The sequence below is a fragment of the Podarcis liolepis genome, assembly GCF_965112155.1.
Source record: "Podarcis liolepis genome assembly, chromosome: 5".
NCBI lineage: Eukaryota > Metazoa > Chordata > Lepidosauria > Squamata > Lacertidae > Podarcis > Podarcis liolepis.
Window position 1 is genome coordinate 64,538,429 of NC_139556.1, and position 27,478 is coordinate 64,565,906.

The following is a 27,478-nucleotide window of genomic DNA, read 5'->3' on the forward strand; positions in this document are numbered from 1 at the left end:
GAAGTATGGAGTCCCTAAGATGGTTGGATGACACCTTGTATACAGAGCCGTCTTTCCCATAGGGCTTAGTGGTGCGTTGCTCCAGGGCGCCAGCCTCTCAGGAGCGCCCCAGCGGGTGGGGGAGCTGTGCGGCTTTGCCTGCGGCCTCCCCTTTCCCTGCACACCCACCAGCTGCGCCCCACCAACCATATGGCTGGCGGGCATGCAGCTTCCCTCCCAAGCCTCTGTGGGGATCACTCTCCTCCCAAGGAAGCTTGGGAGGGAAGCTGCGTACCTGCCAGCCATATGGTTGGCGGGGCGCAACTCTCCCCCATGCCGCTGCAGGAGAGCAATCCCCGCAGAGGCTTGGGAGGGAAGCTGCGCCCTGCCAACCATATGGCTGGCAGTGCACAGCTTTCCCCCTCCCCCACTGTCTGTGGTAATTTGGGGGCGCTGGGTGGATATTTGCACCCCGGCACCACATCTGCTAAAGACGACCCTGCTTGCATACCTCCTTTCAGCAGCTCCTGCAGCCAAGCTGGTGCCAAACGTATTGCTCTGCTTTCCTCTGGACCACATCAGTGAGGCTGAGGGGGAAAGGGTCTTGTCACCTAGGCAAGGTGACCTCCATACAAATTGCCCTGGCTTGCGTCCTGTGGATGTCACACTGTAGTTTGACTTCACCCATTGATCAGTCAGTACATTTCCCCCTAAATTTCAGGCTTTTTGATAGAACTTCTGACCACTGCTATAATCCTGCTTATATCAGTGGGATTCCAGCAGTATAAATGAGCAGTTAGTCATCTCAGTCATTGTATTAACCACTTAACTAGCATTCATCAGGTAGGACCACTTATACTTTAAATTATTTTCACTGAATGCACTTACATAAGGCATAAGAACGTCTACATTAGCATATAAAATCATGTCTCAGAATGTGGATGAATCCAAAGCAGTTACCAGGGGGTTCCTTCCCCTTTATGTTATATTCATCCTCTGTTTAAGATGCTAATTAAAAATCTGTCTTTGCAGCAGAGGATGAAGAAACCATAATGTTCAAGCCATGCATGTCATGAAAAGCAGGCATCGTTTATATTTTAAATGATTGGCTGTTTTCTTCCATTACCAAAAAGAGATCACAAAAGTCTTGTAATGTGTCATCTAAAACATATGCTCCACTGGCAGGATTACTAGTAAGAACAATATTTATTCCCCTCCACAATTAGTAGTGACGGTGCTGTCAAATGCCCTTGAGCTCTACTGAGCATGCTCACTTTTTCTGGTCTGTTCATTGCATTTGATTCTTTAGCTGTAGCCTCTCTCTCCCCTTCATTGCTTTTACGTACAGACAGAAGAGACGGTAACCAAAAGAGAATCTACATTATTCCTCCTGCACACTCCATAAACTGACATTTGGGTCTGTGTCTCTGGATTCACAGGTAGCTATTCTCAATTCTCTGCTTTCTTCAAATTTAAAAGACAGGAATGGATACACTATCGGATGTTGGAGAGCATATTTTCTCCCTTTAATATCTCTTGGTATGGTATATTTTTGAGGGATCACTTACTCAGCAGCTTCTAAACAAGAGGTAAATTTTATTTTCTCTTATTTGGTTGTTGTATTGTTTTCTCTTCTTGCATGACATTTCAGCTGTCATTTGGTGTCTGCTTCAGCAAAACCTTGTTTCATTTTAAGTCCTTCGTATTTTTGTAGGCATGTAACTTTAAAGCTGTCATCTCTTCAAACCATGAATGGGAAATACCACAGAGCAACTTTTGAGTGCTGCAGTTTCAACAAAATTGTACCAAGCAGCTGATATTATAGCTAGAATTATGCCATATATCTTAGAAGGAACACTCTCTCATCTCTGGTTTTGTTGAGTATCCATGCTGCTGAGATCTCTTCAACTGGCACTCACTAGCTCTGAGGGTACGTCATTCCCACCCTGTATTTTACATCAGCACTGAGGTTGGGATTCATTTTTCAGCATGTCTGCTGTCTAAGAATCTAACCACTTACTGTATTGGATGGGAGACCACATGTTGAGATTTCTGCATTGCAGGGGGTTGGACTAGATGATCCTGAGGATCCCTTCCAACTCTACAATTCTGTGATCCTATGGTTTTACACAGTGCTTTTTTTCTTTAAAAAATATGTTTAGGGGTGCTCTCGTTTTGCCTCAAGAAAACCACCATTTTTTAGTTCAAATCTGGAAAAATAAATACTGTAAATGCTTAGGGGTATGCGTACCCTTGCATACCCCCAGAAAAAAAGCAGTGGTTTTACATTTTAATTATAAGGCAATGCGTCTTGTGCCATAAAAGTAAACACTATACAGTTGGGGGGGTGGAGGAAAGGTTAGAGAATGAGATGGATGACTTAAGTTCGTTCATGTTTGCATAATAAGAAAGCAATATTAAATTTGTAATTTGAACCATTTTAGCTAGCAGCATCGGTACAATGTTTCGAAAGTTAGTCTTACAAATTTTAGACCTGAGTTTATGAGCTACTGTGCCTGCAATTAACTAACTAACTAACTAACTAACTAACTAACTGTATGTTCAGGATTGAGCATGCTGACTTATGCACCCATGTAACAACATAACCTGTAGCATCACACTAGCATTCCAAACTGTTGAAGAACATCAGTATTGGTCTGGTAGCACAGGTCAACATGACAACATCAGAAAAAGCTACCATCCCTAAAGTTGTTGCATTGCACAGAAATAGGTAGAGAAGAATAGGACTGGGGATGATGTGTATATAGGGCATCTTCACCCTAAAGGTTTTTAGCCACTACAGAGACAGCTATGTTAGCAAAGCCATATTTCATAGATTTGAGTGCTGTTGATTCAATTTTACATTTCAAACCTGTTTTGGACACATTTGACCCTAAAAAGGTGACCTAAAAGTGTTAAAATAAACAACAAAAACATTTAATCTGGTATAGCATTACTAACGAGTATCAACAGCAGTGGAAATAATATTGGAACACAAAAACAGCATTCTAGGATGTACCTGCTGGATAACTACATATCACTGCAGCTATATAATGTTAACGTATGCTCCATGACACCCCAGTGTAACTGTGTACAGCTGCTGGGCCAAACTGTGACATATTCTGTAACAAAGCTGGTTTCTGTATCTAGCCATCACAAGGTCACCTTCTGGGTCAAAATGGAATCTCTCCATATTTTACTTAAGTGTAAAGAGCCCTTCAGAATGAACCGTTTCTAGAACTGCAATAACAAATTAAAGCATAGGAAAAATGGTACGGGTATTGCAGGGGAGGTAAACACCAAGCCTAAATTGTCTAATAATAGCATGTGCATTAATGATTATAGCACAGCATACTAATCGCATGTCACCACTGGTTTTCTGTAATGGTTATTTATATTTTCAATCTGGTGTCTGCTCAAGCAACCCCAGCTTACCTAAGGCATCAATAGAACAGTAATAATTTCTAGATGGTACAAAATTGCAGCCAGAACAGGTTTATCCGTGCTGAAATGATTATATTTTGTTTGCTTTTTTTTCTTTGTGATCAGTCCTAGTTACCTGAGGAAATGGATACTTCACCTTCCAAACAATATCCAGTAAAAAAACGAGTGAAAATTCATCCTAACACAGTGACAGTGAAATATACTTCTCATTATCCACAGCCAGGAGAGGAAGGGTATGAAGAAGCAAATGAAGACATTGAGAGTTTTGTGGAAGATAATCCAAAGAGAAGATTGCTGAGCAATGGCCAGCGGAGAGGAAGATCCTTCTTTGGCACTATTGACATCCCATCTCAGGAACCACAAAAGCCAGAAGCTAATAAGAGTGGGCAAGGCCAAAGTTTTGTAGACAGAAGCATTTTTCTGTCCAGAAAGACTTGGGCAGTGCTTTTTGGATCTGCTTTGGCCCATGGTTGTGTTGCCCTGATAACTAGACTTGCTTCTGATCGTTCCAAAGTGCCATCTCTAGAACTGATCTTCATTCGTTCTGTTTTACAAGTGTTTTCCGTCTTAGTTGTGTGCTACTACCATGAGGAACCTTTTGGACCGAAAGGATACAGACTGCGGTTGTTCTTTTATGGAGTATGCAACGTTATTTCCATTACCTGTGCTTATACTTCCTTTGCAATAGTACCCCCAAGCAACGGGACTACAATGTGGAGAGCTACCACCACTGTCTTCAGTGCCATCTTGGCATTTTTATTAGTAGATGAGCGAATGGCTTACATTGATGTAATCACTGTAGTGAGTAGCATCTTTGGTGTTTGCCTGGTCATGATCCCCAACATTGTTGATGAAGAAGATTCTCTGCTGAATATCTGGAAAGAGGCCTTTGGATATACCATGACAGTTATGGCAGGCGTAACCACAGCTCTTTCCATGATCGTGTACAGGTCCATTAAGGATAATGTCAGCATGTGGACAGCACTGTTTACCTTTGGTTGGACTGGAACAGTGTGGGGAGCCTCCACCATGTTTTTCCTCCAAGAGCCAATAATTCCACTGGATGGAACAAGCTGGGGCTATCTCATGGGCATCTGCATATGTTCCACAGTGGCTTTTCTGGGTGTCTATTATGCCTTGAACAAATTTCATCCAGCCTTGGTCAGCACAGTGCAGCATCTGGAGATTGTGATAGCTATGATCCTTCAGCTCCTTGTGCTACGCATCTTCCCCAGCATCTATGATATGATTGGGGGAGCAGTTATCATCATTAGTGTCTTTTTCCTTGCATGTTATAAACTGTCTTGGAAGGACTTAAGAAAACAAGAGTATGAGGAGATACTAGATTCTTGTATTAAATGACTGCAAAGCTGTATTTTGTTTACTGATATCTACAATTAATATTCATTTGTGTATGTCTTTTGTAGAGTGTTGTTGACAGCATACTGCCATTTCTTGTCTGAATATAAAAGGTTACATCTGCCCTAGTATAGCTCAGTGGAGTTGCACTAGAAATTTCTGTCCTGTGTAGGAGAAATGTTTTAAAATGTTAATGCTGTGAAAATTAGATTAGAAAAAAATTTTTTTTTCTTAACTAGTATATAAGAAGTGCCAATATTTAATATACACAACTCTGTCCTTTAAAATATGTCTCATTAGAGTCTAGCAGGCATAGTCAGACCCTAAGATTTTTATATCAGACTATGATGTTCACCTGTGTAAAGCAATATCAGACTATGATGTTCACCTGTGTAAAGCAACCATTTGTTGGGTCTCAGGCAAGGTAGTCTTCAGAAGGAAATAGCAAACTGAGCCCCTTAGCTTCTCACCACAAATAACCAGATCTTAAATGGAAGTTTTTACAGAGGTTTGTTGTAGTATAGGTTTTGACACATTACCTATTCTAGGTTGTTATATGCATATATGGTTCCTACAGATTTCATCTGGCTTGCCAATTTGCATTTCTTGCATTGACTGGAGCTCACTGATGGTGTGTAGCCTGAAACCTGACCTGACAACCTCAACTCACAGCATGCTTGCTGTGGATTCAAGAGCAGAGACAGTGTGACCGCAGAGAAAAGCACAGCAGCCGAACATGGACACTGAATGATTGCTCATGGAAACAATATATTGTTTGTTTTTAATATGTAATGTTTTATAAATAAGAATTTTAAATTGTATGTAACAATTATAATAATGATGACGATGATGATAATAATAATGATAATAATAATAATATACTTGATCTCTGCAGCAATAATTTATATGAATTATTCCAAGAATCTCTAACAGTGCTTGCCCTGCAAAGGTCTTCATTGGCAGCCATTGGCAATATTTAATATTTTTTTAAAGTCAAGTATCTAGCCCTTAAGATATGAAGCAAAATGTGCAGGTATCCTTCTAAGTAATTTATGTGAAATGAGCCAGCATGGCTCACTTTTCAATGTTCTTAGCCAATGGGTGAAGTCAGATATGTGATTGATAAGTAAGTGACCCCAGGCAACAGAAATCCCTGGGGTTCTCCCCCCTTTCATGCATCTTTCCTGCTTCAGTCTTATTTTCTAGCAGTCCTTGGAATCTGTAGTTTGACCTTCCTGTTTTTCTAGCAGCCAGGACACATCTTTCCTCTGATGCTTCTCACCTGATATCAGGTACTCCCTAGAAGTTATTTTCTGCAAATACTACTGCAGAATAAGTGCAAGTGGATTTAAAGTATCCTCTTCCCAAACTGAAAATGTGAATATTTTGCAAAAAGGCTTAGGCATGTGTCTTGCTGTGTTGAAGCTGATGTCCAGACGCTCATTAAGAATTCACTGTGTAGTTAACCTGCAGCACAATGGCTTGTATGCCTACTTCAGAAGTAAGTCCCTTTGTGTTTAATGGGGCTTATGTCACAGATTAGTAGATGCAGAACGGCAACTTAGAATTGGGTTTTGGGTTGGTATTGGGGGAAATATGGTTTTTGTGCCACAAACAGGACCAGAATGACATAGCTGACTTCCCATGGTAAGGGGGGGGGAGGGAGGGAAACAGCATCAATACTGTAATCTCTAATTTTATGTCCAGGCTGGAGAGTGATGACATAGTATACTTCTACGAACCCAGAGTCATTGCTCTACTTGTGCGTATTCAATTTCTGATGCTCTTTCACTGCCAGAAGCTGTGGTTAGGGTGTGGTTTAGGACGACAGGGTTTTTTAAGGCTATACTCTTGAATCTTCCAGTTGCGGGAAACAACACGGGTCTCGGGCTCTTAGTTTCTACTTCTAGTTGTCCTGCCCAGTTGATACTGATGTCAGAATGTTTCCTGATCCTGTTTATAAATCATGTTTTTCAGGGCCGTCTTAATCATATCCGGTGCCGTGGTGCAAAGATCCCTCCGGCAGTGCCCCCCCGTTTCCCATAGTTTGGGGGGACCCCAAAGTTGTTGACCTTTTTAAAGAAAGGTTCCCCAGAGTTGTTGACCTTTTCTTTAGGGAGCTGACACCATGCTTACACATTATCTCTAACAAGCCCTAAGAACAAAATAAAATGAAAAGGCAGAAGAAAATCTAATGAAGTCCTCAATTCCAAAGCAAGACTCATTCAAGACTCAGCAGTTCTTCTAATTCATCCTCATGATTCAAATCACCACATATCAAAAAGTTAAAGCAATCACCAGTTTGTTGTTCTTTAAATAAATTGATAAAGACACAGAGAATGAAGTTCCTGGCATCCCACTACCTCCTCTCCCAGGCAGGAAGCGAAAGAGCGTGGCTGGCCGTAGGAAGAGCTGCTTCCCAGCATGCCCTCATAGCTGTTCCTGGTTGGTCCCAGACTTCCGCTGCTGGGCATCCCTGATGGGCGGGCGCTGTGGCGCAGGACACCACTAACCCTAATGGGTAAGACAGCCCTGATGTTTTTGGGCCTAGATTCATTCTCTGTGCTTGACCTTAGCTTGTTGAGCAAGGCTGAAGGTGCAGCATAGACTCAGGTGTCTTACTTAGTAAAAGGTTTTACTCTCCTTAGACTTGGGGCCCTTCCATACCTCAGCTTGATGTGGATTGTGAGCCCCATTTGCCTCTTTTATTTCCCTCTCGCCCATGCAGCATTCTCGCCCAACTACTATTGCCCCACATGTTTTCCATAAATCCAGAGATTACCTATGCTGAATAGGAGTCCAAATCAATTGCACAGAGAACCTCCAGACTTAGGGAGGAGTAAGTGTGTACTTGGAGGAGAATGCTGCAAGGGTGAGGGAGAATTAAAGGAGACACAAGGAATTCATAATCCACATTGACGAGGTATGGATAGGCCCTCAGATTCTAGCCCCTGGAGATACCCCGTGGAGCACAATACAATATCCTGTTCTCACAGTGGTCAACCAATTGCCTATGGAAAGCCTGTAAACAGGACCTGAGCACAATAACACATCTTGCCCTCCTTGTGCTCCCCAGCAACTGGTATTCAGAACTGGTGTGCCATTTCCAATACTGGAGGCAGTAAGCAGCCATCATGACCAGTAGGCATTTATAGCTTTAGCCTCCATGAATTTGTCTAAACACCATTTTAAAGCTATCAAAGTTGGTGACTGTTACTATATCTAGTGGTAGCAAATTCCATTGTTTAACTATGTGTGTATGAAGAACTACTTCCTTTTGAATGGCCTTAATCTTTCAAAATTCAGGTTCATTGGATGGTTGCAGGTCAAAAAACATCTCGATCCACTTTATCCACACCATGCATAATTCCCTATGTCTTTTTTTTTTCATGTCCCCCATTTTCATTTTTTCTACAGTAAAAAATCCTCAATGTTGTGACCTTTCCTCTCAGGGGAATTGTTGTAGCCAAATGATCATTTTGGTTGCCCCTTTCTGAACTTTTTCCAGCTCTACAATTATATTGGACAAACAAACAGACGAAACGTACATTGGACAAACAAACAGACGAATAAATGCACGTATCGCAGAACACAAGAATGCCGTCAAAAAAGAAGAAAAAACTTCCTCTCTTTTCCAACACATGAAAGAAACAGGACACGAAATTAATTTTGCAGATTCCAAATTGCTCTTTAACATGGAACATCACCACAAGAGAATAATCATGGAAGCCATCGAGATAGAGAAACACCCTCACAACATGAACAAGCGTGACGACACGTCCCGCCTGCCAGACATCTGGAAATTAGCCCTCCCCACAAAAACCGACACCAGAACCAGAGGCACACAGAACGCCATCACCAATCAACCACACCAGACCCAAACCCAGACCCTCTCCACAGATAAATTACAGACACCATCCAGTAGCCAAACCATAGTGGCACCTCCGGATGCTGCACCCCCCTGCAATCCCTACACAGATCTGGCTGGCACAGGGCACAAAACCACAGCTCGCCCCTATACACGAAGCCAAGCCAGAGCACAACTAAGTGCAGTACAGCCATCTTCTCAGAAAAACTCTTCACAAGCTCAAGAGGTCAAGACACGAAAGCTTTAGCAACTAATCCACACCTAATGACCCACCTAAGTGGTACTCAGAATATCACTCAAGAAATCACTCAAGATATCCCTCAAGTAATTAAGGAACAAAAGAAGAAAAGGCACACTAACCTGGGAACTTCCTCTCTGCCCAGAACGTTGGAGGCTATACACCACACCCCCTCAACAGTATTTATAGGAACTCAAACACTGAGATCCTGCTCTGTTCCAGTAACAAGAAGCCGAAAGCACCAGCCTGAAGATGACGAGTGAGACCTCGTCGAAACGTTGCCTAGACACCCCAACTCTTACACGGGAAGACACCCGAAGACACCAAAACCTGCATATATATATATATATATATATATATAATTAGGTGTGGCAACAGAACTTTATTTCAAGAACAGTAATACGATAAATTTATCTGTCATTATGATATTGACAGTTTTGTTTTTAATCCCTTTCCTAACGATCCCTAACATAGAATTCACCTTTTCCACAACTGCTACACACTGGGTTGACGAGCTATCCACCACAACTCTGAGATCTCTTGGTCAGTCACCGTCAGTTCAGACCTCATTAACGTTTATGTGAAGCTAGTTTTTTTATGCCAATGTACATCATTTTATACCTACTTACAATGAATCACATTTGTAATTTTACTTTTATTCACCCATTGTGGAGAGATCCTTTTGGAGCTCCTTGCAATCTTTCTTGTTGTGGTTGTCGTTATCACCTCGAACCCTTTTTTTCAAACCACCATGAATATCAGCAAACCTGCCCATATCACAGCTCACCCCTAACTTCAGCCAATTTATGAACAAGTTAAAAAGCACAGGTTCCAATCCTGATCTGTGCAGACTCCATTTCGTACATTCACCACTCACCCCCACTGTGAGAATTTTTAATTTATTCCTTCTCTCTGCTTCCTGTTCTTTAACCGGTTACTAATCCATAAAAGGATTTATTCTCTTATCCCAAATCTTTGATGAGGGACATCATCAAATGATTTTGGAAAGTGTAAGTACACAATATTAACTCGCTCACTGCTATGAATATGCTTATTTACACTCTTAAAGAATTCTAAAGGGTTCCTTAGACAGGACTCACCTTTACAGAATCCATGCTGGTTCTTCTTCTACAAGGTTTACTTTAGAAGCTTTGTTCTGTCAGCAAAAGCAGTTCTGCTTGCTGGATGGAATTATTTCCTCTCTCCTCCCCCCAGGTGCTGCTCTGGGGGATTCTTTTGACCCTCCAGAACAGATTTGGGGATACACGTGGGGGGGTGAGTCTTGTTGAACTAGTGGGAATCATTGTACTGCCTTCCACTAGCACAATGGGTTAGTTGAATAAGGCAATTTCACATTCAAATTCCTTAACTCTTGGGTGGATGTTATCCTTCAGATCAGATGGAACTATACTATCCCTCAGTGAGGAGTTAATTATCATAAACATCTAGGTTCTGAGATTGTCCAGCCTTTCTAGAACCAGCCAATAAGAATATGAGTCAAGCAAGCTGGCACAAACAGTATTGTCTTCACATCTTTTGATGTCAGTAAAACAGCCTATAAAATCTGACTTGAAGAGTCAGCTATTGACAGCTGCTCAGCTACTGACAATGGTTACTGAAATATACTCAGAGTTGAGAGTGGATTTCATGCTCTTTATTCATCTCATAGTGGTGAGGAGGAATGGAAGTTCCCCCAGAATGCCTGCTTTATATACATTATTTACACAATGGGCCCCACGTGATTGGCTAATTCTGGGATTCTCCTGTAGGCCAATGAGGTTGCGGATTCACTTCCACCTGGAGCTGGATTGGGTGGCTCCTGTGGACCAATCAGACTGCTGCATTCTGGATCCTATTGTTCTAGGACCAATCAGACTGCTGCATTCTGGATCCTATTGTTCTAGGACCAATCAGACTGCTGCATTTTGGATCCTATTCAACTCAGTACATAACAGTTACCTATGTGCTATACTTATATAAATGTGAGGCCTTCCTGATGTTGTAGGAGTACCACTTTCATCATATTTGATCATTGGTCATGCTAGCAGAGGTGGAGTTGTAGTCCAACATCTGGAGAGCACCACACTGGCTACCCTTGAACTAGTGGAAATAACTCAGAACACAGAATAGGGGTGTGTGATTTCCTCTTGTCAACAATTTGATATGAAATCCATTGCTGAGTTTTCCTTCCCTCATTTCTATTGGTTGGACCTCACCGCCTATTTCTTTAAAGTAGAAATGTGCATAGAATATTGAAAGTTTCTGAATTCTTATCCCCTACATGACCCATTTACAGTGCAAACACACACACACACACACACACGTCACCTCAGAGGTAAGTCATATTGATTTCACTCCAGGTAAGTGAATATAGGATTGCAGCCTTAAGTGCATTGATAGGAAAATATTGATAGGTCAGAGGACCCCTCCCAATTCTCCCCTCCTTATTTTTCAAAGCTTCTGACATTTTAATTAGTTTCCAGAGTCAAACAAGCACAACAGTATTGAATAACGTTAGAATGTGCTGTTGTTTTAAACCAGTTTTTGTATTTATACATGCATCTCGTCTCTCTCTCTCTCTCTCTCTCTCTCTCTCTCTCTCTCTCTCTCTCTGTGTGTGTGTGTGTGTGTGTACACACACACACACACACACACACACACACATAGTGGTACCTCAGGTTAAAGACGCTTCAGGTTACAGACACTTTAGGTTACAGACTCCGCTAACCCAGAAATAATAGCACCTCGGGTTAAGAACTTTGCTTCAGGTTGAGAACAGAAACCCCATTAGCTAAAGTGGTGCTTCAGGTTAAGAACAGTTTCAGGTCAAGAACGGACCTCTGGAATGAATTAAGTCCTTAACCCGAGGTACCACTGTACAGTATATGCAATAATGCAATTGCTTTAACTGTTTTTATGTCGTTATATTCTAAACTGATTTGCAGTTGCCTTATGAGAAGTGATTAATAAATGAAATAAATGAATAAAGATGTGACTTGAAGAGGCTTAAAGAAAGAACTTCTCTCACATCACATCTGTCACATGTACACTTAGGTGTGTACACAGAAATATGCAATATATTTTTAAGTAATCAAAATATGACTTGCGAGAAGTTGGAAATATTTATCAGGGAAAAGTTGGAAACGTTTATCCATGTTCCCTTATTAGCACTGCCGTCTTGGAAAGTAGGCATTTAATGTAAAAGCCGGTGTTTTATTTGCCAAGCCTCACTTCCCTAGGGGCGCAGCTCAACTGTCAGATCAATTCTTCCTCAGTTCATCCTCCCGTAGAAGCTCCCTGACGGGCTTGGCAGTTTCTGCAAGGAGGAGGACTAACCCATCTGCCTGCGCAGGAAGGGCCAGGAGCAAAATCTGTCAGGGAGCTGGCGGTGGCTGTGCCACCGGACAGGGCTATCTCCCATTGGTTGGTCGTGTTGCTATGGAAACGGGGGACGCTGCTGCTGCTGCGGTGGTGCGTAGGAGCCATTGCCGAATTCCTGTAATCAGGTACCGTCTGCCTATCAAGCCCTTGCAGTTCTTGGGGCAATAGAGTCCCTTCGGAGTTTCAAGACCAGGAAACGAGAGTTTTCAAGTGAGACTCATCTCTGAGTAATCATAATGCTGCAAATGTGGCGGTCCTAATGATTAGAAATGACACCACAAGTTACTAGGGCAGTGCTGGGAAGTGACTAAGGCTGCAATGCTAAACACTTTTACTAGGGAGTAAATCCCACTGGACACAGACTTACTTCCAAGTAAACGTGCCGCAAAAGCCATAGTTGGTGCTTCATAGCCCTAAATTATATTTAATTAGCAAAGTGCCTTGATGATGATTCTCCAGGCTGGGCAGTAGTGTTACATAGTGACCTTATGTTTTGGCGTTTTTGTTTTGGCAGCACTATGACCAGCAGGAAGAAAGAATTAGCTTTGCAGGTCAGTAAGTGAGCTTAATGTTTCAAATGTGGCATTTCATTCTGTTAGAGTTTGGTATTTCCGGCTTGTTTGGAAGAGAGGGTGGTTCGGGCGCAATGCTGTATTGTATTCTGCCAGTGAAACCTTCCTACAATGGCATAGATTTAAAATAGAAAGCAGTAGTTCTAAATGGATTTACCAGTCTCCCAGGGCAACAAGAAGCAGTAATGCAATTGCTTTCATAATTTGATGAATCAGAAAGGAAATGTAAGAGCCGATTTAAACGAATCCCTACAGTGCACTTTTCCAGGGACTAGTCACTGACACAGGGTGTTATATTAATCAGAATGAGGTAAAATAAGAACCAAAGACTGAAGAGTGAGCTGTATGATAATTGAAGCAGACTCAATTTTTAAATCTTCAAATACAACTTAAAATACAAATCAAATATTCTAAGAAAGACACTAAACCAGGTTTAGCCCTTCATTTGTAAGCACAGCTTCTCTGTTAACTTTAGATTCAGGCAGGCAGCAGTGTTGGTCTGACACAGTTGAAATAAATTAAAAAATTAAAAAAATTGTCCAGTAGCACTTTAGAGACCCACTAAGTTTGTTCTGGGTATAAGCTTTTGTGTGCATGCACACTCCTTCAGATACACTGTTAACTTTATCTTCATTAAGACCTAGGGTAAAAAGGATGAATTGTCCTTTCAGATTGGCTATGTTGATTTAGATGTCTCCAAAGTCAACAACAACAACAAAAACTAGCATGGGTATCAAAACACAGTATTGGTCCAAATATACATGCATGTGTGTTTTCCTTTTTATCCTAGGTTTTAATGAGAATCAGGCTGGCCAAGGGAATGTGCTTGCTTACATTTGGAAGGGATGTGATACCAGTTCTAGGGTTTGTGAGATGCAATTAGGAGAGGCACCTGTTGGAATGGGCCTCCCTCCTCCTTGCTATTGCCCATTCGTTTGCCTGCTTCCTCTGGGCCCAGTCTACAAAATATCCAGAAGGAGATCTCAAAGTAAGTGGAAGTTGCTGCACCGTGACCTCTGTTGTCAACTGCTTGCATGCTCAGAGAGAACAGGAGGATGGGTAGGCAGAAAGGAGACGCAGCATGAGCAGGAAGCTCTGAGTGCCAGCAATGGGCAGCCCTGCAAGAATGTAAGCATCAGTATGTGCCCAATAATGTCAACCTCTAATGTTGGCCCTGAGGGGCTGCCTGAGTGATGTGATCCGTCCAGCCTGCACAACAAATACTTTGTTGGAAATGCATGGATTACCGTAATATTCTATGTTTCATGAATCTTTTATCATAAAGTTGTTATGATGCATATTTATTTACAAGTAGTCCCATTGGCATCAGTGTCCTTCCTTCTCCTCTAGGCTGTGTGAGAAAGTATCTTAGATAATTTGCAAACTTCCATTTGAAGACAAATTATACTGGTAGTATGCAGCTGGTTGCCAGAAAAGGAATGAGTTTGCATCTTGAGCGCAGTTAGACACTACCCTATAACTGAAACATACTGGTGTAGTTTAGTCATCTGGTGTCTGGAGACAAGCATGTATGATCTCAGTGGCACTTTGGACGTAAGAACATGAATATATGAATATTAATACATATCCTATCTTTCATTCATAAAACATGGTTAAAGAACCATATAAGAAAAGATGGGAATGTGTTTGCAATTCCTTTATTATAAATTGCTCCGTATGGAATATAATCTCTATAAATCCTGCCATCAAGTGGCCAGAAGAAGAAATTGATTATTATTTCAATCCTGTTAACTACTTACATTAGAGTAGACATATTGATTTCACTGGAACGGCTCCCATGTGGCTCTAAGTCAGCTACTTATAGGCTGACCTCAAAGTGCTTTGCCATAAACAAAGTGCAGCCATCTGTTAATTAAATGTTTTGAGGTCTGATATGCTGGGCTATACAACAGAAGCAAGAACATATTTACTCTGAAATGAGTTGCTTGAGAATTATTTCCTGGGATGCCTGCAATCACGCAATGAGATTCTATGCATGTTTCTTTTCAGATAAAAGTTAAATGGGTTTAAACAGTGCTTTTTCTGGGCGTATGCAGGGGTATGTATACCCCTAAACATTTTGTGAATCATTGTACTTTTACCCATTCACTGTATTTATTTTCCCCAAATTGAACTATAAAATGGTGATTTTCTTGAGTCAAAATGAGAGTTTAAATAGATCTGCATCATTCATGTCTTACAAGCAGACTTCCATTTACCAAAATATTAATATCCACATTGGGCCGTGTGCTGGTAGCATAATGCTATCTTAAAATTAGATTCTTAGAGTTGGGAAAGACTTCAGAAGTCATCTAACTGCCCTGAACTCCTGGCCTATCTGGCGCCAAGTCAGTATGTAAAGTCGTCAGTCCACATGTCCAAAGTCCAAACCGAAGGCACCATCATCCTTCAGAGATCCTGAAGCGTCCAAGCTGAGGGCCAACAACATGAGCAGACACAGCCTCCTAGCTCCGCTGCCCCTTTTATACTTGCATGCTGACTGCAGCATCTGGGCTTCAGTCATGTGACCCTCAGCTGTTCCAAGGCTATTCTAGCTGAGGAAACAGACACATCCTCCCAGAGGTAGTGAGCCCCACATAGCCAGCCAGGGAGCTGAGCTGTGGCTCCTTGCCTGCCTCAGCCTTCCAGAGTGCTCCACTCACCTCTCCCTATGCTTCAGAGCCTGCCATGCTCCTGGAGAAAGGGGCCCCTCTGGCTCTGGGTCCAGCTGTTCTGGTTCCTGTGCACTGACCCCCCATCCCCTCGCCATCCTCTGTCACCCTGTGAGTACTTCCTACACCAACCTCTCCCATAGCTGTCAACGCTTCCCTTTTTAAAAGGGAAATTCCCTCATTCCGAATAGGATTCCTCGCAAGAAAAGGGAAGAGTTGACAGCTATGACCTCTCCTTCGCCATCCCCTGCTTGCCTGTGTGTCCCAGTCCTAGCCACACCCCTCATCAGGATTCTCTTCCTCCTCCCCATTGTCCTGCCAGTTCCTTACACTAATCAACCCACAGGTGAAACAGGAAATCCCGTGTTACAGCATCCTTGATAAGTAGTCATCTAGCTTCTGCTTAGAAACCTATAATTGAGAGGTCACCACTTCCTAAAGTTTTTCTGTGCTATTGGATGTTTTTCCTAATATTTAGCCAAAATCATTTGACTTGTAATTTTAATGTGTTTATTTGAGTCCTCCTTTCTGCAGCAACAGAAAACAAATGCACAAACAAATTGCACCATCTTATGTGCCATGTTTGAGCATCGTGCTGTCTTTTATTTTCCTCTCTATATACATTTTACCTAAAGAAAGTATTTTCATGAAACTGACTTGTGACTTTGACTTTCTGACACAAAAATCTTAGTTGCCCCGTTGCTAATTTACCAAATCTCCTTTCAGGTAGCTCTTAAAAGCTATTCTGCTTTATTGAAAGCTTTCTCAGTTATATTTCATTTACACACAGATGGTTGTTAATAATCAGGAACTTTGGGAAGAAATGCTGGGCTCCAAAGGTTTGATTGGTAAGACCTTAGCTGTAAACATGGCATGGCTCTCTGTTGCTCTTCATAAATACTAGTACTAGTATACTGTGGCCTCTGATCACCAACCCTCTGCCATTCTCCCATTAATCCCCTAGAACTTCTCTTTTCACCTCTTGCAGCTACTAAACTTGTTTTGCACCTTCCCAAACCCATTTTCTGAAGCTTCTTCTGTTCTATTCTACAGTCCCACTTTACATCCTTCTTTTCAGCTTACCACTCACGCGCACGCCTCCATTCTCTTGTGCAACCCCCTTGCACACAACGCTCCCATGGTAACCTCTTGTATCTTCTTCCTCCCATACATTGCAAGTACTAAGCATCCTTTTCACCTTCCACACCGAAGCCACCATCCCCTCCTGTTCTTCAGGTTCTTTCTTGCCCCTGCTTTCATCTGCAACCCTATTCCCATTGCTCCTTCCTTTTTTCACAGCCCCCATTTTCACCTTCACCACTTTTTCTTTCCCTCCTCCTCTTTTCCCGCCAACAACACCCACTTCCATGTTTCCTCCTCTCTTATTTTGCCGTCTCCCCTTTGTCCACATATCTCATTATTATCCCTTTTCTCCCATTTGCACGGTCCCTTGCAAACAGACCATCCTCATTTTTAAGCCTCCTCCTTCCTCCTAATCTGCAGCCCCCTTTCCATGCACAGCCTGTGATGCTATATGTTACCATATCTTTAAGATGAGCAGAATCTAAGAGCAAACCTGTCAGTTAGCTTGACTTCATTTGAGAAGGTTCAGTTCAATTGATGGACGGTTCTGTTTTAAATCACTACACAGAAAATGACATATAATACTAGGATTTAGATACATTATGTGAAAGTACTATGAAAGGCCTCTGAACCTTCTCAAACACAAAGCAGCTGAATAAAGTAAGAGGGAAAAGTTTGTATGCAGCAAGAAGTGAAGAACTATGAAAGGAAAAGTTATTTTAAACAACAGGTGTTTGAGTAGAGCAAGCAGAGGGTGACAGTGGGAGGAAGATTGTGACTTTAAAAAATGGCAGAGGTTTGAGTAGAGCAAATGGGGGGTAACACCGAGAAAAAAGTGGTAGTTTAAAACAGGTTTTCAGTACAGCAAGAAGGGAGTTTGGTAAGGTTCTGTTGTGTTAGCTTTTTGATGTTAACTTCTGTGTAGTATTCATCTCTGTGATTTCTCCCTTCTCACACTTAAAAAACCCCAAACACTTCCCTTCTGAATACTACTTTTTGTTTTCAGTGTCCTTCTAGATCCCATGTCACAGCCTCTGTTGTTGTGCAACCCTCCTTCTTTCTTGCTCCCCTCCCCAACTCTGACTCCATGCAAATCCAGGATTGTAATAAGGCATTACGTGTAATAAGTCATTACAATAAGGGCTGCATGATGACAGCCTTACATTTATTTTTATATTGAGAGATAGATATAAATACTGACAGTGTTTATAGGGCAGGTTAGAAAAAGAATGAGTGTTCCTGTTGTTGATGTGCCACCTTTCACCCAAACCTGTTTCTTCCAAATGTTTTGGACTACAACTCCCATCACCCCCAGCTAGCATGGCCAGTGATCAGGGATACACAGGTAGTGATAGTTAACTAATTTCATTTGCATGTGCTGAACTAAACTTTGTAGGTTCTGAAATGCCATGATTTGCTAAGTTAGCTTAATCTCTTTGTAGTGGTAGATGTTTATCAGGGCTGGTGTGGACCATGTAAAGCAGTAGTAAACCTCTTCAGGAAAATCAGGAATGAATTTGGTGATGACCTCCTTCATTTTGCTGTGGTAAGAGACGGCTTCAAATTTATATAGTAGGTGTAGCTACTGTGGTGCATTCCTGACATTGTCAGTGTTAGGACTCCAACTCCCATCAACCCCCATTAGCATAGCCAGTGCTCAGGGATGGTGGGAAAATCATATGGATGGATCCATTAAGAATAGTTGGCAAAGATAAATGCCTATGAGGCAAGCAGATAAAACAGGCAATTCATCTTGCTTCAGTGGGCTAAATAAAGCTGCAGTTCTATACACTAAGGTAGGGAACAGTTTTTCAGTCCTGGGGCTGCATTTCCTTATGCCTAATCTTCCAGGCGTAGCAGGTCCAGCAGTCGGCAGAGCAAGACTACAATGGGTGGGAGCAAAGCTGGCAGTGGACAGAGATACTCCACACTCTCCCTCACAAAACACAGCCTCCCCTTCCTGTGAGCTCCTCTCCCCTGTTCTGGCTAATAAGGAAACATTGTGGTTAGAGATCTCTGAAACCCATTGTCATAACACAAGTCTTCAGGCATTAATTATTGCTTGAAGAGGGACCATGGGTAGAGCAGAGATATGGGGATCCAACTTTAACCCTGCCACTCTGCTCAAGCCCTGATCTTCCGAGGTTCTCATTTGGCTTGGGGAGCCTTCCCAAACAGATATACAAGGCTCTCTGCTGTAGCTGTTTGCAGAGGCCAGAGAAATCACAGGGCTATGGGGGCAGAGCTAAATGTGCATCTGAACAGGTGTTTATCCAATCAGGTATAGGGAACCGAGGGCCCTCCAGATATTGTTGGACTCCAGTTCCCATCATTCCTGTCAGTGTGACAAATGGTCAGGGATGATGTGTGTTGCAGTCCAGCAATAACTGGGAAGCACCAGGTTCTAGAGCAATTCCGCTCTAGGTGTTTTTCTGGTCTACCCAAAGGGTCCTTCTGTAGTTGTGAACATTTGCTTTATTATTATTATTATTATTATTATTATTATTACTACTACTACTATTATTTTACTTATTAAATTTGTATACAATACTGCCCTTCTTACACAGATCTCAGGGCGGTTCACAACATAAATGCTCTTAGTAAGTTGTCTGCTTGTTTACTTTTTATTTAGGCTGAAGTAGATTCAGTTGATGCCCTAGAGAAATATCGTGGAAAATGTGAACCTACGTTTCTATTTTATGCTGTAAGTTGGTACATTTGAAACCAGAGATGTCTTTTAAACCTGTTTGACTTTAAACTTGCTCCACTATGCTCTGGTGTGTATTATGTATTAAACATGTGTTTTTGCTCGTATCAATGAATTTGAAATTGCTGGCAGCTGGAGATACATGTTGTTGCTGGGAATCGTATTTTTATATTTCAGATATTACCCTAGTTTGTATTTCCCCTCATTCTCTATGCATACGGTAACCTAAAATACTTTCCACAGTAGTTGTAACTTACATAGCTTATATAAATGTAAACCATAAGATTAAACAAGACAGAGATTAGGATGCTATAAATATTAAGAATGTAATTAGTAGTGTCTGAATAAATTAGGCATCTTAGGGTAAAGGGGGGAAAGCCTTCAAGAGAGATTAGCACACTTAGCAATTATCCACTCCTCCATTTGTTGGTGCAAATAGCAACCAGGTTTTCTGCAGTTTGCCATTCCTTCTGATTCATTGCTAAAGAGTGGGGCAAAGCAAAACTGCTCTGATCCTTGCCTACAATGCAGAAGTATGGACGAGCCCGAGACTGGTTGGCCTTGTGGTACTTCTCTGCTAGGTGGCTGCTATGCACAGGAAACTCTGTCAGAAGAACATTGCTCAGAGTATGTAGCTCCTGGGAAGTTGAGGGAACACATAGGACCTGCAAAACAATTTGTGGTGTGGCGTGTTCCCCTTTCAAGATTACAACTACTCCATTTCTCTTCTTCATCCCAGTGTTGGACTCTGCAGTTGGACAGCATTCCATGGCCAATTATCACAATTGGCCCACTCTGCAGGGTTCCCCCCCAAATAGTTCTTGTACTTCTTCAGACAGTTTAACGAGTCTGCTTCCTGTGTGGGAGTGTTGTTCCTTTGGTTATGTAAACAATGCCACTCACAACCTAAGCACCGGAAGTGGAAGGGAATGATATGCTTGCTTCCTGTGGAACGGGTCGTACTACAAATTAATAGGATGAGTCAGCTAAAACATTTGCCCCAAGTAGTGTGGAAGTCAAATAACTTGACTTTAATGGATTGGGGGGCAATAAATTATCACTGGGTAAATTATTTTATGGTGCAATAATATACATGTCTACTCAGAAGTAAGTCCCACTGATTTCAATGAGGCTTACTTCTAGGTAAGTGGGTTTAGGATTGCAGCCAAAATCAATCTTAGGAGTTTGCCAACCAGTTAAGGAATTAAATTTGCATACATTTGCATGTGCCTAAAAACATTGTTTCTGAAGGAAGAAGCATCTCCTTGTTGTTTTTTTGACATTGCAGAGATAAGGGGAATACCTCTTTTAAGATAGTGCTTGACTTCTTCAGTTTTTACAAGTGTTTATATTAAAAATAATTATTCTTTCTAATCTGCCTCATTACTTGGGACCACTTTCTAGCCAGTTAAAACAAGGTTCTGTTTATTGATCAAACTAATGAAATGGTTCAGCCTTGCAACCCTACCTGTGAGGCATCCCATGCTTCAATCCTCTCCTTCCTCTTGTTCTGTGATTCTGGGTCTTCAACTAGCAACAGGAGAGATTTGAAATCAGTCCATGCTTAAAATCGAAAATATTTTTTGCTGTCTTTATAGCAGCATAGCATTTGTTGGCAAGATAAGAAGACCCAGACTCCGCCATTGGTAATATTAATGCTTGTGTTGACGCAAATTACGTTTGTAAACTATATTGGCAATTATTTTCTATTTTCTGTCAGGGGGGAGAGTTGGTAGCAGTTGTAAGAGGAGCAAATGCACCATTGCTACAGAAAACAATTCAGGAGCAGCTAGAGGCAGAAAAGAAGGTCTTGGATCATGGAGCAGATAGAGTGGTGGTAATCTAACCTCTTCGATTTTGTTCAAATTTCTTTTAAGCTGCGTCTTTGCTTAGAGTTGTGGGCAGGGGGGTTGTGGGCCATCTAGTTTAAAGCCTTGCTTAATGCAAGAAATCCAGAGCAATGCCTCCTCTGCAAGTGGCTGTCTGCTTGAACCCCTCTAACAAGGGAGAGACCACCACTCCTCAGGGGTGACTATTGTTGAACTGTTTGTACTGTTAAGAGGTTTCTCCTAATGTTTGCTGCCTCTTAGCTGGTCTATCAACTGTTGTTATCAGCTGATGTTCCTAGGTCCTTGTTTCCAAATTCTGTGTAGACTGGGACGTAACTCTGCTTCCATTATTATCTCAGTTTTAATGTTGCCTAGTGTGTGTCTACTTGGGACACGGGTGGCGCTGTGGGTAAAACCTCAGTGCCTAGGACTTGCCGATCATATGGTCGGCGGTTCGAATCCCCGTGGCGGGGTGAGCTCCCGTCTTTCGGTCCCAGCTCCTGCCCACCTAGCAGTTCGAAAGCACCCCTAAGTGCAAGTAGATACATAGGTACCGCTTTATAGTGGGAAGGTAAACGGCGTTTCCGTGTGCTGCGCTGGTGCCGGCTTGCCAGAGCAGCTTCGTCACGCTGGCCACGTGACCCGGAAGTGTCTCCGGACAGCGCTGGCCCCCGGCCTCTTAAGTGAGATGGGCGCACAACCCTAGAGTCGGACACGACTGGCCCGTACGGGCAGGGGTACCTTTACCTTTAGTGTGTGTCTACTTGAAGGATAACTGAATAAAAAAGCGAGAGTACTCATGTCCTTCAAATAGATACCCAGTTTCCACTTGCTGGAAAATGGAGATTCTGAAAGGAGTAACCCTATGGCCAGAGCCTGGCATTTGATCCTCTTTTGTCAAGTATTTTGCCTTTTGGTGTTGAGCAGGGGAAGGGAGAAGGTTTTGATTCCCTGGTGGGGTCCAGCACTGGGGCTGTAGTCCCTGACAGTCCTGGCTCAAGGATATTGAGTTCAGAGTTCCATTTCTTATGGTCTTGACATCTGATGGAAAGGTGTTCCACAGGCACCCCTTCCCCTCTAAGTACAGTGGTACCTTGGGTTAGGAACTTAATTCGTTCTGGAGGTCCATTCTTAACCTGAAACTGTTCTTAACTTGAAGCACCACTTTAGCTAATGGGGCCTCCTACTGCTGCCGCGTGATTTCTGTTCTCATCCTGAAGCAAAGTTCTTAACCCGAGGTACTATTTCTGGGTTAGCAGAGTCTGTAACCTGAAGCGTCTGTAACCACTGTATGTGTCCAAGTCACTGCTGATCATCTGGGTTATGGCACAGATGGCTCTGTATGCATACACGTTATGGGTTTCAGAGGCTGCAGGAATCTCTGGCACCTGTGGAGAATGTTATGCATCTCTTCCTCTGAGCATCCTCTACTAACAGTGAGAGCACGTGCAGCTTCTTCCCTCAGCTCCTGAGTATTCATGAATTCAACAACACATTCATTATCCATCAGATTGTAACCATTTGTTAATAAAAACCAGCTCCAGAGGTAAAAATGTAAAATACTAATAGATCTCATTTTGGAAAAATGGACAAAGCACACCACCAATGAAACAAAAAAAACCCTATTACTAAAAATAACCATTGCCTATTACATAACACTAGTCTTCATTAAAATGTAGTTTTTCTAAAATAGTCTGCAACCAACACCCTCGTATGCTTTGATACTAGATCCAGGATGAAGCGATTCCTACAGAAGCGAGTACTGCCATTGAGGGAGAGGAAGCAGAAGATGGGGAAGAAGAGGAGGAGGAGGAAGCAGCAGCAGCAGCAGCAGGTATTTGGCTGTACTCAGTGGCATATAGGTAATACCATTTATATAGTTAAAAAATTATCCTTGCACAAGAAGGTAAGCATTCTCAGATTTTATTTTTGCCACTGTTCTACTTTAGATTTTGTCACTGATATTACTCATCCCAGAAGCAGCATCTTCTGGGTTTATGTAGATAAGTGAGGCTTGTGTTGTCAAATTTCTTGGCAGAGCTGTGAATGCTGAGTTGCAGCAAAGTCTAAGGGACTAGGCTCCATTGCTTAGGAAATGTCACTTTCTCTCCTCCCAGTATGCTTGAGAAAACCATTCTTATGATATATTTTGGGCTATCACAGTACTAGGCTTTGATGGTTTTAAAAAAAAACCCAGAAAAATTGAAAGAGTGTTTAATTTTACGGTTTTATACTGATCCAAAAGGCCGAAGCAATTTCACAGTGTAAATATCAAGCAGATATCCCTCCTTTGATGTTCTTCCAGGGTCTGCTTTCTTCTTATGCTAATTTCCTCTCATGCTTTCTTCCTAGATTAATTCACCAATTGATGCTTTCTGGAACTGGCTTTCTCACTATCATTTGGAGCTGATGAGTAATGTTACAGACAAGTTTTCTCTAATATAAGTGTAAAAAATTAAATGGCTACATATTGCCATAAGCAGCAGCAAGGTGTTTCAGGTTGGAGTAGTCTATGAAAAGAATTACAGATGTTTAGGAAAGCCTTGTTACAAATCTATCAGGACTATCAGGTCAATACTATTCAAGACAGCATATATGGACAGTAGGAGAGCTTTGCTGGGCTTATCTCATTCAATATCAGATCAAAGGCTTATTTAACCCTGCATCCTGTTCCCCATATGTGTCTATGGAAAGCTCAAAAGCTGGGTAAGAGCACAATAGCTTTCTGCTGCAGTTGTTCCCCTAGAATGGGCACTCTGAGCTATGATGTCTCTGATCCTACAGGCAATATGCAAACATCATAATCTGTAGCCACTGATAGATTTATCTTCCATCATGATGATGATGCGTGCCACACAGGTTTGTCATGTACCTAGTGTGGTGTCCTCAGGTGCACTGGGGAAGACTATCCTGTTGTCATGTACAATTGTCGGTCTAGTCAGCTTTTGTACATGGGAACATCATCTTGTCCTGTGCCAGAGGCAGCAAAATGTCTTGGGTCAGCCCTGACTCTGACTGACACCCTGGATCAAAGGCTTTCCATACAGAACAGAGCTGATATAACAGTTTTGCAAACCCTTTGGATATATGTGAATGAGCTAAACTGTAAACTTGCTGAAGAAACTGTAAACTTTCACAACAGAAATGTTATGATTGATCTTGTACAGCGTTGGTTTTGTCACTGGAATCAATTTTCTAAGCTTAGTAGGGACTCAAAGATTTATCAACATGTGAATTTACAGTGGCTGTGTTGAATTCTGATATGGTGGCTCATGCAAGACTTGCCGGATTGGAAGGGTGACTTTTTCTGAGACAGGCAAACCACCTAACGCACGTTTGCTTCTTGTGGTTATTATTATCAGTGACTCATGCATTTTCTGGCATTGCTTTTCTCTTTGAGAATACTTGCACCTGATTACTGTTTTAATAAAGAAATTCAAGTAATTACAGATTTGTTTTTCTTTTCCACATCCACAATTTAGAGCTCTGCTATCTGGCCTTAACAGAAAGTCATGAGATGCTTCATGGCAAAGAAACCATGAGGATTCCTTTGTGCAAAGGAGGTCCACCACTAGGCAGGGAGCAGGTGACACTGTGGTCTAAACCACTGAGCCTCCTGGGCTTGCCGATTGGAAGGTCTGCTGTTCGAATCTGCACAGAGGGGTGAGCTCTTGTTGCTCTGTCCCAGCTTCTGCCAACCTAGCAGTTCGAAAGCATACCAGTGCGAGTAGAAAAATAGGTACCACTGTGGTGAGAAGGTTTCCGTGCACTCTGGCACTTGTCATGGTGTCCTGTTGCCCCAGAAGTGGTTTAGTCATGCAGGCCACATGACTTGGAAAGCTGTCTGCAGACAAACACCGGCTCCCTCGGCCTGAAGTGAGATGAGCACCACACTCCATAGTCACCTTTGACTGGATTTAACCATCTAGGGGTCCTTTACTTTTACTCTTACCATAGAGGTCTCCAAATGGGAAAGAACAGCAGTCTAAGCAGGATGCGCCATCATAACTGACATTGCATAATCCTACTACCAAATAAGAATCAGTGAGTTCAATGGGATTTAATTCCAGTTAATTGACCCCTAGTTAGTGCAGGTAGCACTGTGGTCTAAACCACTGAGCCTAGGGCTTGCTGATCGGAAGGTCGGCGGTTCAAATCCCTGCGATGGGGTGAGCTCCCATTGCTCAGTCCCAGCTCCTGCCAACCTAGCAGTTCGAAAGCACATCAAAGTGCAAGTAGATAAATAGGTACTGCTCCGGCGGGAAGGTAAACGCTGTTTCCATGTGCTGCTCTGATTTCGCCAGAAGCGACTTAAGTCATGCTGGCCACATGACCTGGAAAAACTGTCTGCGGACAAACGTCAGCTCCCTCAGTCAGTAAAGCAAGATGAGTGCTGCAACCTCAGAGTTGTTCACGACTGGACTTAACTGTCAGGGGTCCTTTATCTTTTTTTTTTAGTACCCTTACCTTAGCTGATACCATGCACACTCCTTAGAATGTAACATACTAAGGTGTATCTCAGTATCTTAATTGGTGTCTTGTACATGCCTACCATAAAAGGTGTTGAGAAGAAGGGGGAGTGGATGGAAGCACATTCCTAGATCGGGCCTGACTTAGAGGCAGGAAGGAATGGAGCTTTAGCTCTTGCACAAAACTCCCAGCTTGAGTTGCCTCATTGCTGAAGCATCAGTGCTGTTCTAAACTGTAACCAATGACAAATCCCTCCCATCAGCATACAAATCAGTATGGCTAATTTGACCCAGCAACACCCCCCCACACACACACACCGGCCTGCAACCAACCAACCATGCCCTGAGCCCTCTGGTCTCTCACTTGGTCAGCAAAAATAAGCTCCGGTCATATGCTATGCAAAAGAATGGAAGTTTGTAGACTTGATCAGGGTGGAGGACTGTGACAAAACTAGAATTCCTTCCTGATTTCTGCCCCCTTAATCTCTGGGGGCATTAGCCGCTACGGATAGGCTGCCTGATAACTGAGTTAAATTAATGGTCCATCCAGCTTGGCATTGTTTACATTGACTGGTGATAGTGGCTCTTCTGGGTTTCAGGTGGGTCTGTTTTTCAGTCCTACCTGGAGATGGCCAGGATTGAATCTAGGACCTTCTACATGCAAAGCAAATGCTCTACCACTGACCTCCAGCACTTCTGCAACTGTTACCTATTGGCAACTATTAGCCCCCTGTCATCCCATCATAAATGACGTAAAATACTCTTATTTGTTTTTAGGTGATGAGCAGGAGTTGCCGTTAGAGGAGGCATATCTATTATGTATCTAAATGCATATGCAAATGAGCTGTCAATTAGGAAAATCCTTTTTATCTAATTTACTCAGATTACAGGCTAAAGCCCCACCCACTCCCGCATTTATCTAGCGGATCCAACGTCGCCGCTCTATCAGAACCTATTGAATGAGGAACTGTTAATAATGCACTATTACATGAACTGCCCCCGCCCCCCGCTCCGTTTAATATTTGAGGTTGTTGAACCTCGGAGCAGCAGCTTAAAACGCGTCCCGCGCCGAAACCTTAAATCGTATTGAATTAAAAACCACAACAGCCAGCGGCCGCGAATATACGCTCTCGGATGCATCTCTCTTCGGCGCCAGAAGGGGGCGCTGCGAGATCGAAGGCCCGCTTGGCCCGAGCTTGGGCGTCCCCTTTAAAGCAGACGCCGGGCGGAGAAGCTGCGCTTGGGCCGGGCGGAAGTAAGTGGTGGCGGCGGCGGCGGGTGCGGAATGGCTGGCGTTTCGAGGGCGCCCCCGAAGATGTGGGCTGGTGAGCTTTGTTCCTTTGCCTCGCTGGCTCAGGAGTCGGGGGGGTGGTCGAGGGCGGGCGCCTCCCAGTTTCCCGGCATCAGGCGGCTTGGCTGGCCTTGTGTGGGGCGCAGCCCTTGCTCGACGGGGCCATAAGAGGCAGACACGCCCCGCAACCCCGTCCCTGGGCATGGCGATGCCTGCCGCTTCTAACATGGCCCGATCCTGCTCTGTGCTGCGGCGTCCTAGAGGACGGCGCCTGGGTTTTGTGGGACGGGGAAGGGAATCCCCGGAAACCCCTCCTCTGCCAGCCTGTGGGGTGGCTGCTGTGGGGCTTTGCTCCCAGAACTGGCCCCTTCGGGTGGGTGACTGAACATGCCTCCGTGGGGCTCTCGGGTGCTTTGCCCCCCACCCACCCACTTTGGAACTTCATTGTGATTGTGTTGAAAAGCGGCCAAGCTCTCACACTGACTGCTGCAAATGACACAACCTCAGGCTTCCTTAGGAGGAGGCTGTTAGGATATTTCCGTTCCACCTTAAAAAGGAGCAGGCTTTTGTAAGCAACAGAGTCTGC

At 43.0% G+C, this 27,478-nt stretch overlaps 3 protein-coding genes across 17 annotated transcripts in view; all 3 read left to right on the forward strand.

Moving 5' to 3' along the window:
• The window catches only part of SLC35G2 (solute carrier family 35 member G2), a 9,416-nt gene extending 4,624 nt beyond the window's left edge, over positions 1 to 4,792 (forward strand). For 4 of the 5 annotated variants that reach the window (XM_083506532.1, XM_083506531.1, XM_083506533.1 and 1 more), the window contains 2 exons: positions 1,459 to 1,568; positions 3,529 to 4,792. In XM_083506532.1, the coding sequence (XP_083362658.1) occupies positions 3,547 to 4,785 (1,239 nt within the window). In that variant the 5' untranslated portion in view covers positions 1,459 to 1,568; positions 3,529 to 3,546 and the 3' untranslated portion in view covers positions 4,786 to 4,792. Of the gene's footprint in view, positions 1 to 1,052; positions 1,419 to 1,458; positions 1,569 to 3,528 lie in introns of those variants that run through there. The other variant, XM_083506534.1, reaches the window with a different exon arrangement.
• A 7,217-nt stretch (positions 4,793 to 12,009) lies between these two features.
• NME9 (NME/NM23 family member 9) lies at positions 12,010 to 24,577 on the forward strand. Of its 3 annotated transcripts, XM_083506651.1 has the most exons (9): positions 12,335 to 12,394; positions 12,784 to 12,820; positions 13,632 to 13,829; positions 16,304 to 16,361; positions 18,039 to 18,142; positions 19,229 to 19,300; positions 21,024 to 21,140; positions 22,861 to 22,953; positions 23,485 to 24,577. In XM_083506651.1, the coding sequence occupies exons 4-9, from the start codon at positions 16,304 to 16,306 to the stop codon at positions 23,575 to 23,577; spliced, it is 537 nt and encodes a 178-aa protein (XP_083362777.1). In that variant the 5' UTR covers positions 12,335 to 12,394; positions 12,784 to 12,820; positions 13,632 to 13,829; the 3' UTR covers positions 23,578 to 24,577. The 3 variants fall into 3 exon arrangements, with proteins under 3 accessions (XP_083362776.1, XP_083362777.1, XP_083362778.1); XM_083506650.1 differs by lacking the exon at positions 13,632 to 13,829 and having other exon boundaries at positions 12,010 to 12,394; positions 22,861 to 22,966; positions 23,485 to 23,580; XM_083506652.1 differs by lacking the exon at positions 12,784 to 12,820 and having other exon boundaries at positions 12,345 to 12,394.
• A 2,201-nt stretch (positions 24,578 to 26,778) lies between these two features.
• Positions 26,779 to 27,478, forward strand: part of VPS8 (VPS8 subunit of CORVET complex) — a 92,434-nt gene continuing 91,734 nt past the window's right edge. For 3 of the 9 annotated variants that reach the window (XM_083506297.1, XM_083506300.1, XM_083506304.1), the window contains exon 1: positions 26,799 to 26,926. The gene's annotated coding sequence lies outside the window, so the exon portion shown is untranslated. Of the gene's footprint in view, positions 27,416 to 27,478 lie in introns of all 9 variants that reach the window. The other 6 variants (XM_083506301.1, XM_083506298.1, XM_083506302.1 and 3 more) reach the window with 6 other exon arrangements.

What these genes read in the sequence shown, in the direction of transcription:
- NME9 (XM_083506650.1), top strand. Translation starts at nt 12,327, where the DNA reads ATGGAAACGGGGGACGCTGCTGCTGCTGCGGTGGTGCGTAGGAGCCAT. An exon ending in AGAAAGAATTAGCTTTGCAG is followed by an intron (nt 12,821 to 16,303) that starts GTCAGTAAGTGA and finishes ATTTACACACAG; the next exon opens with ATGGTTGTTAATAATCAGGA. An exon ending in ATGGAGCAGATAGAGTGGTG is followed by an intron (nt 21,141 to 22,860) that starts GTAATCTAACCT and finishes CTTTGATACTAG; the next exon opens with ATCCAGGATGAAGCGATTCC.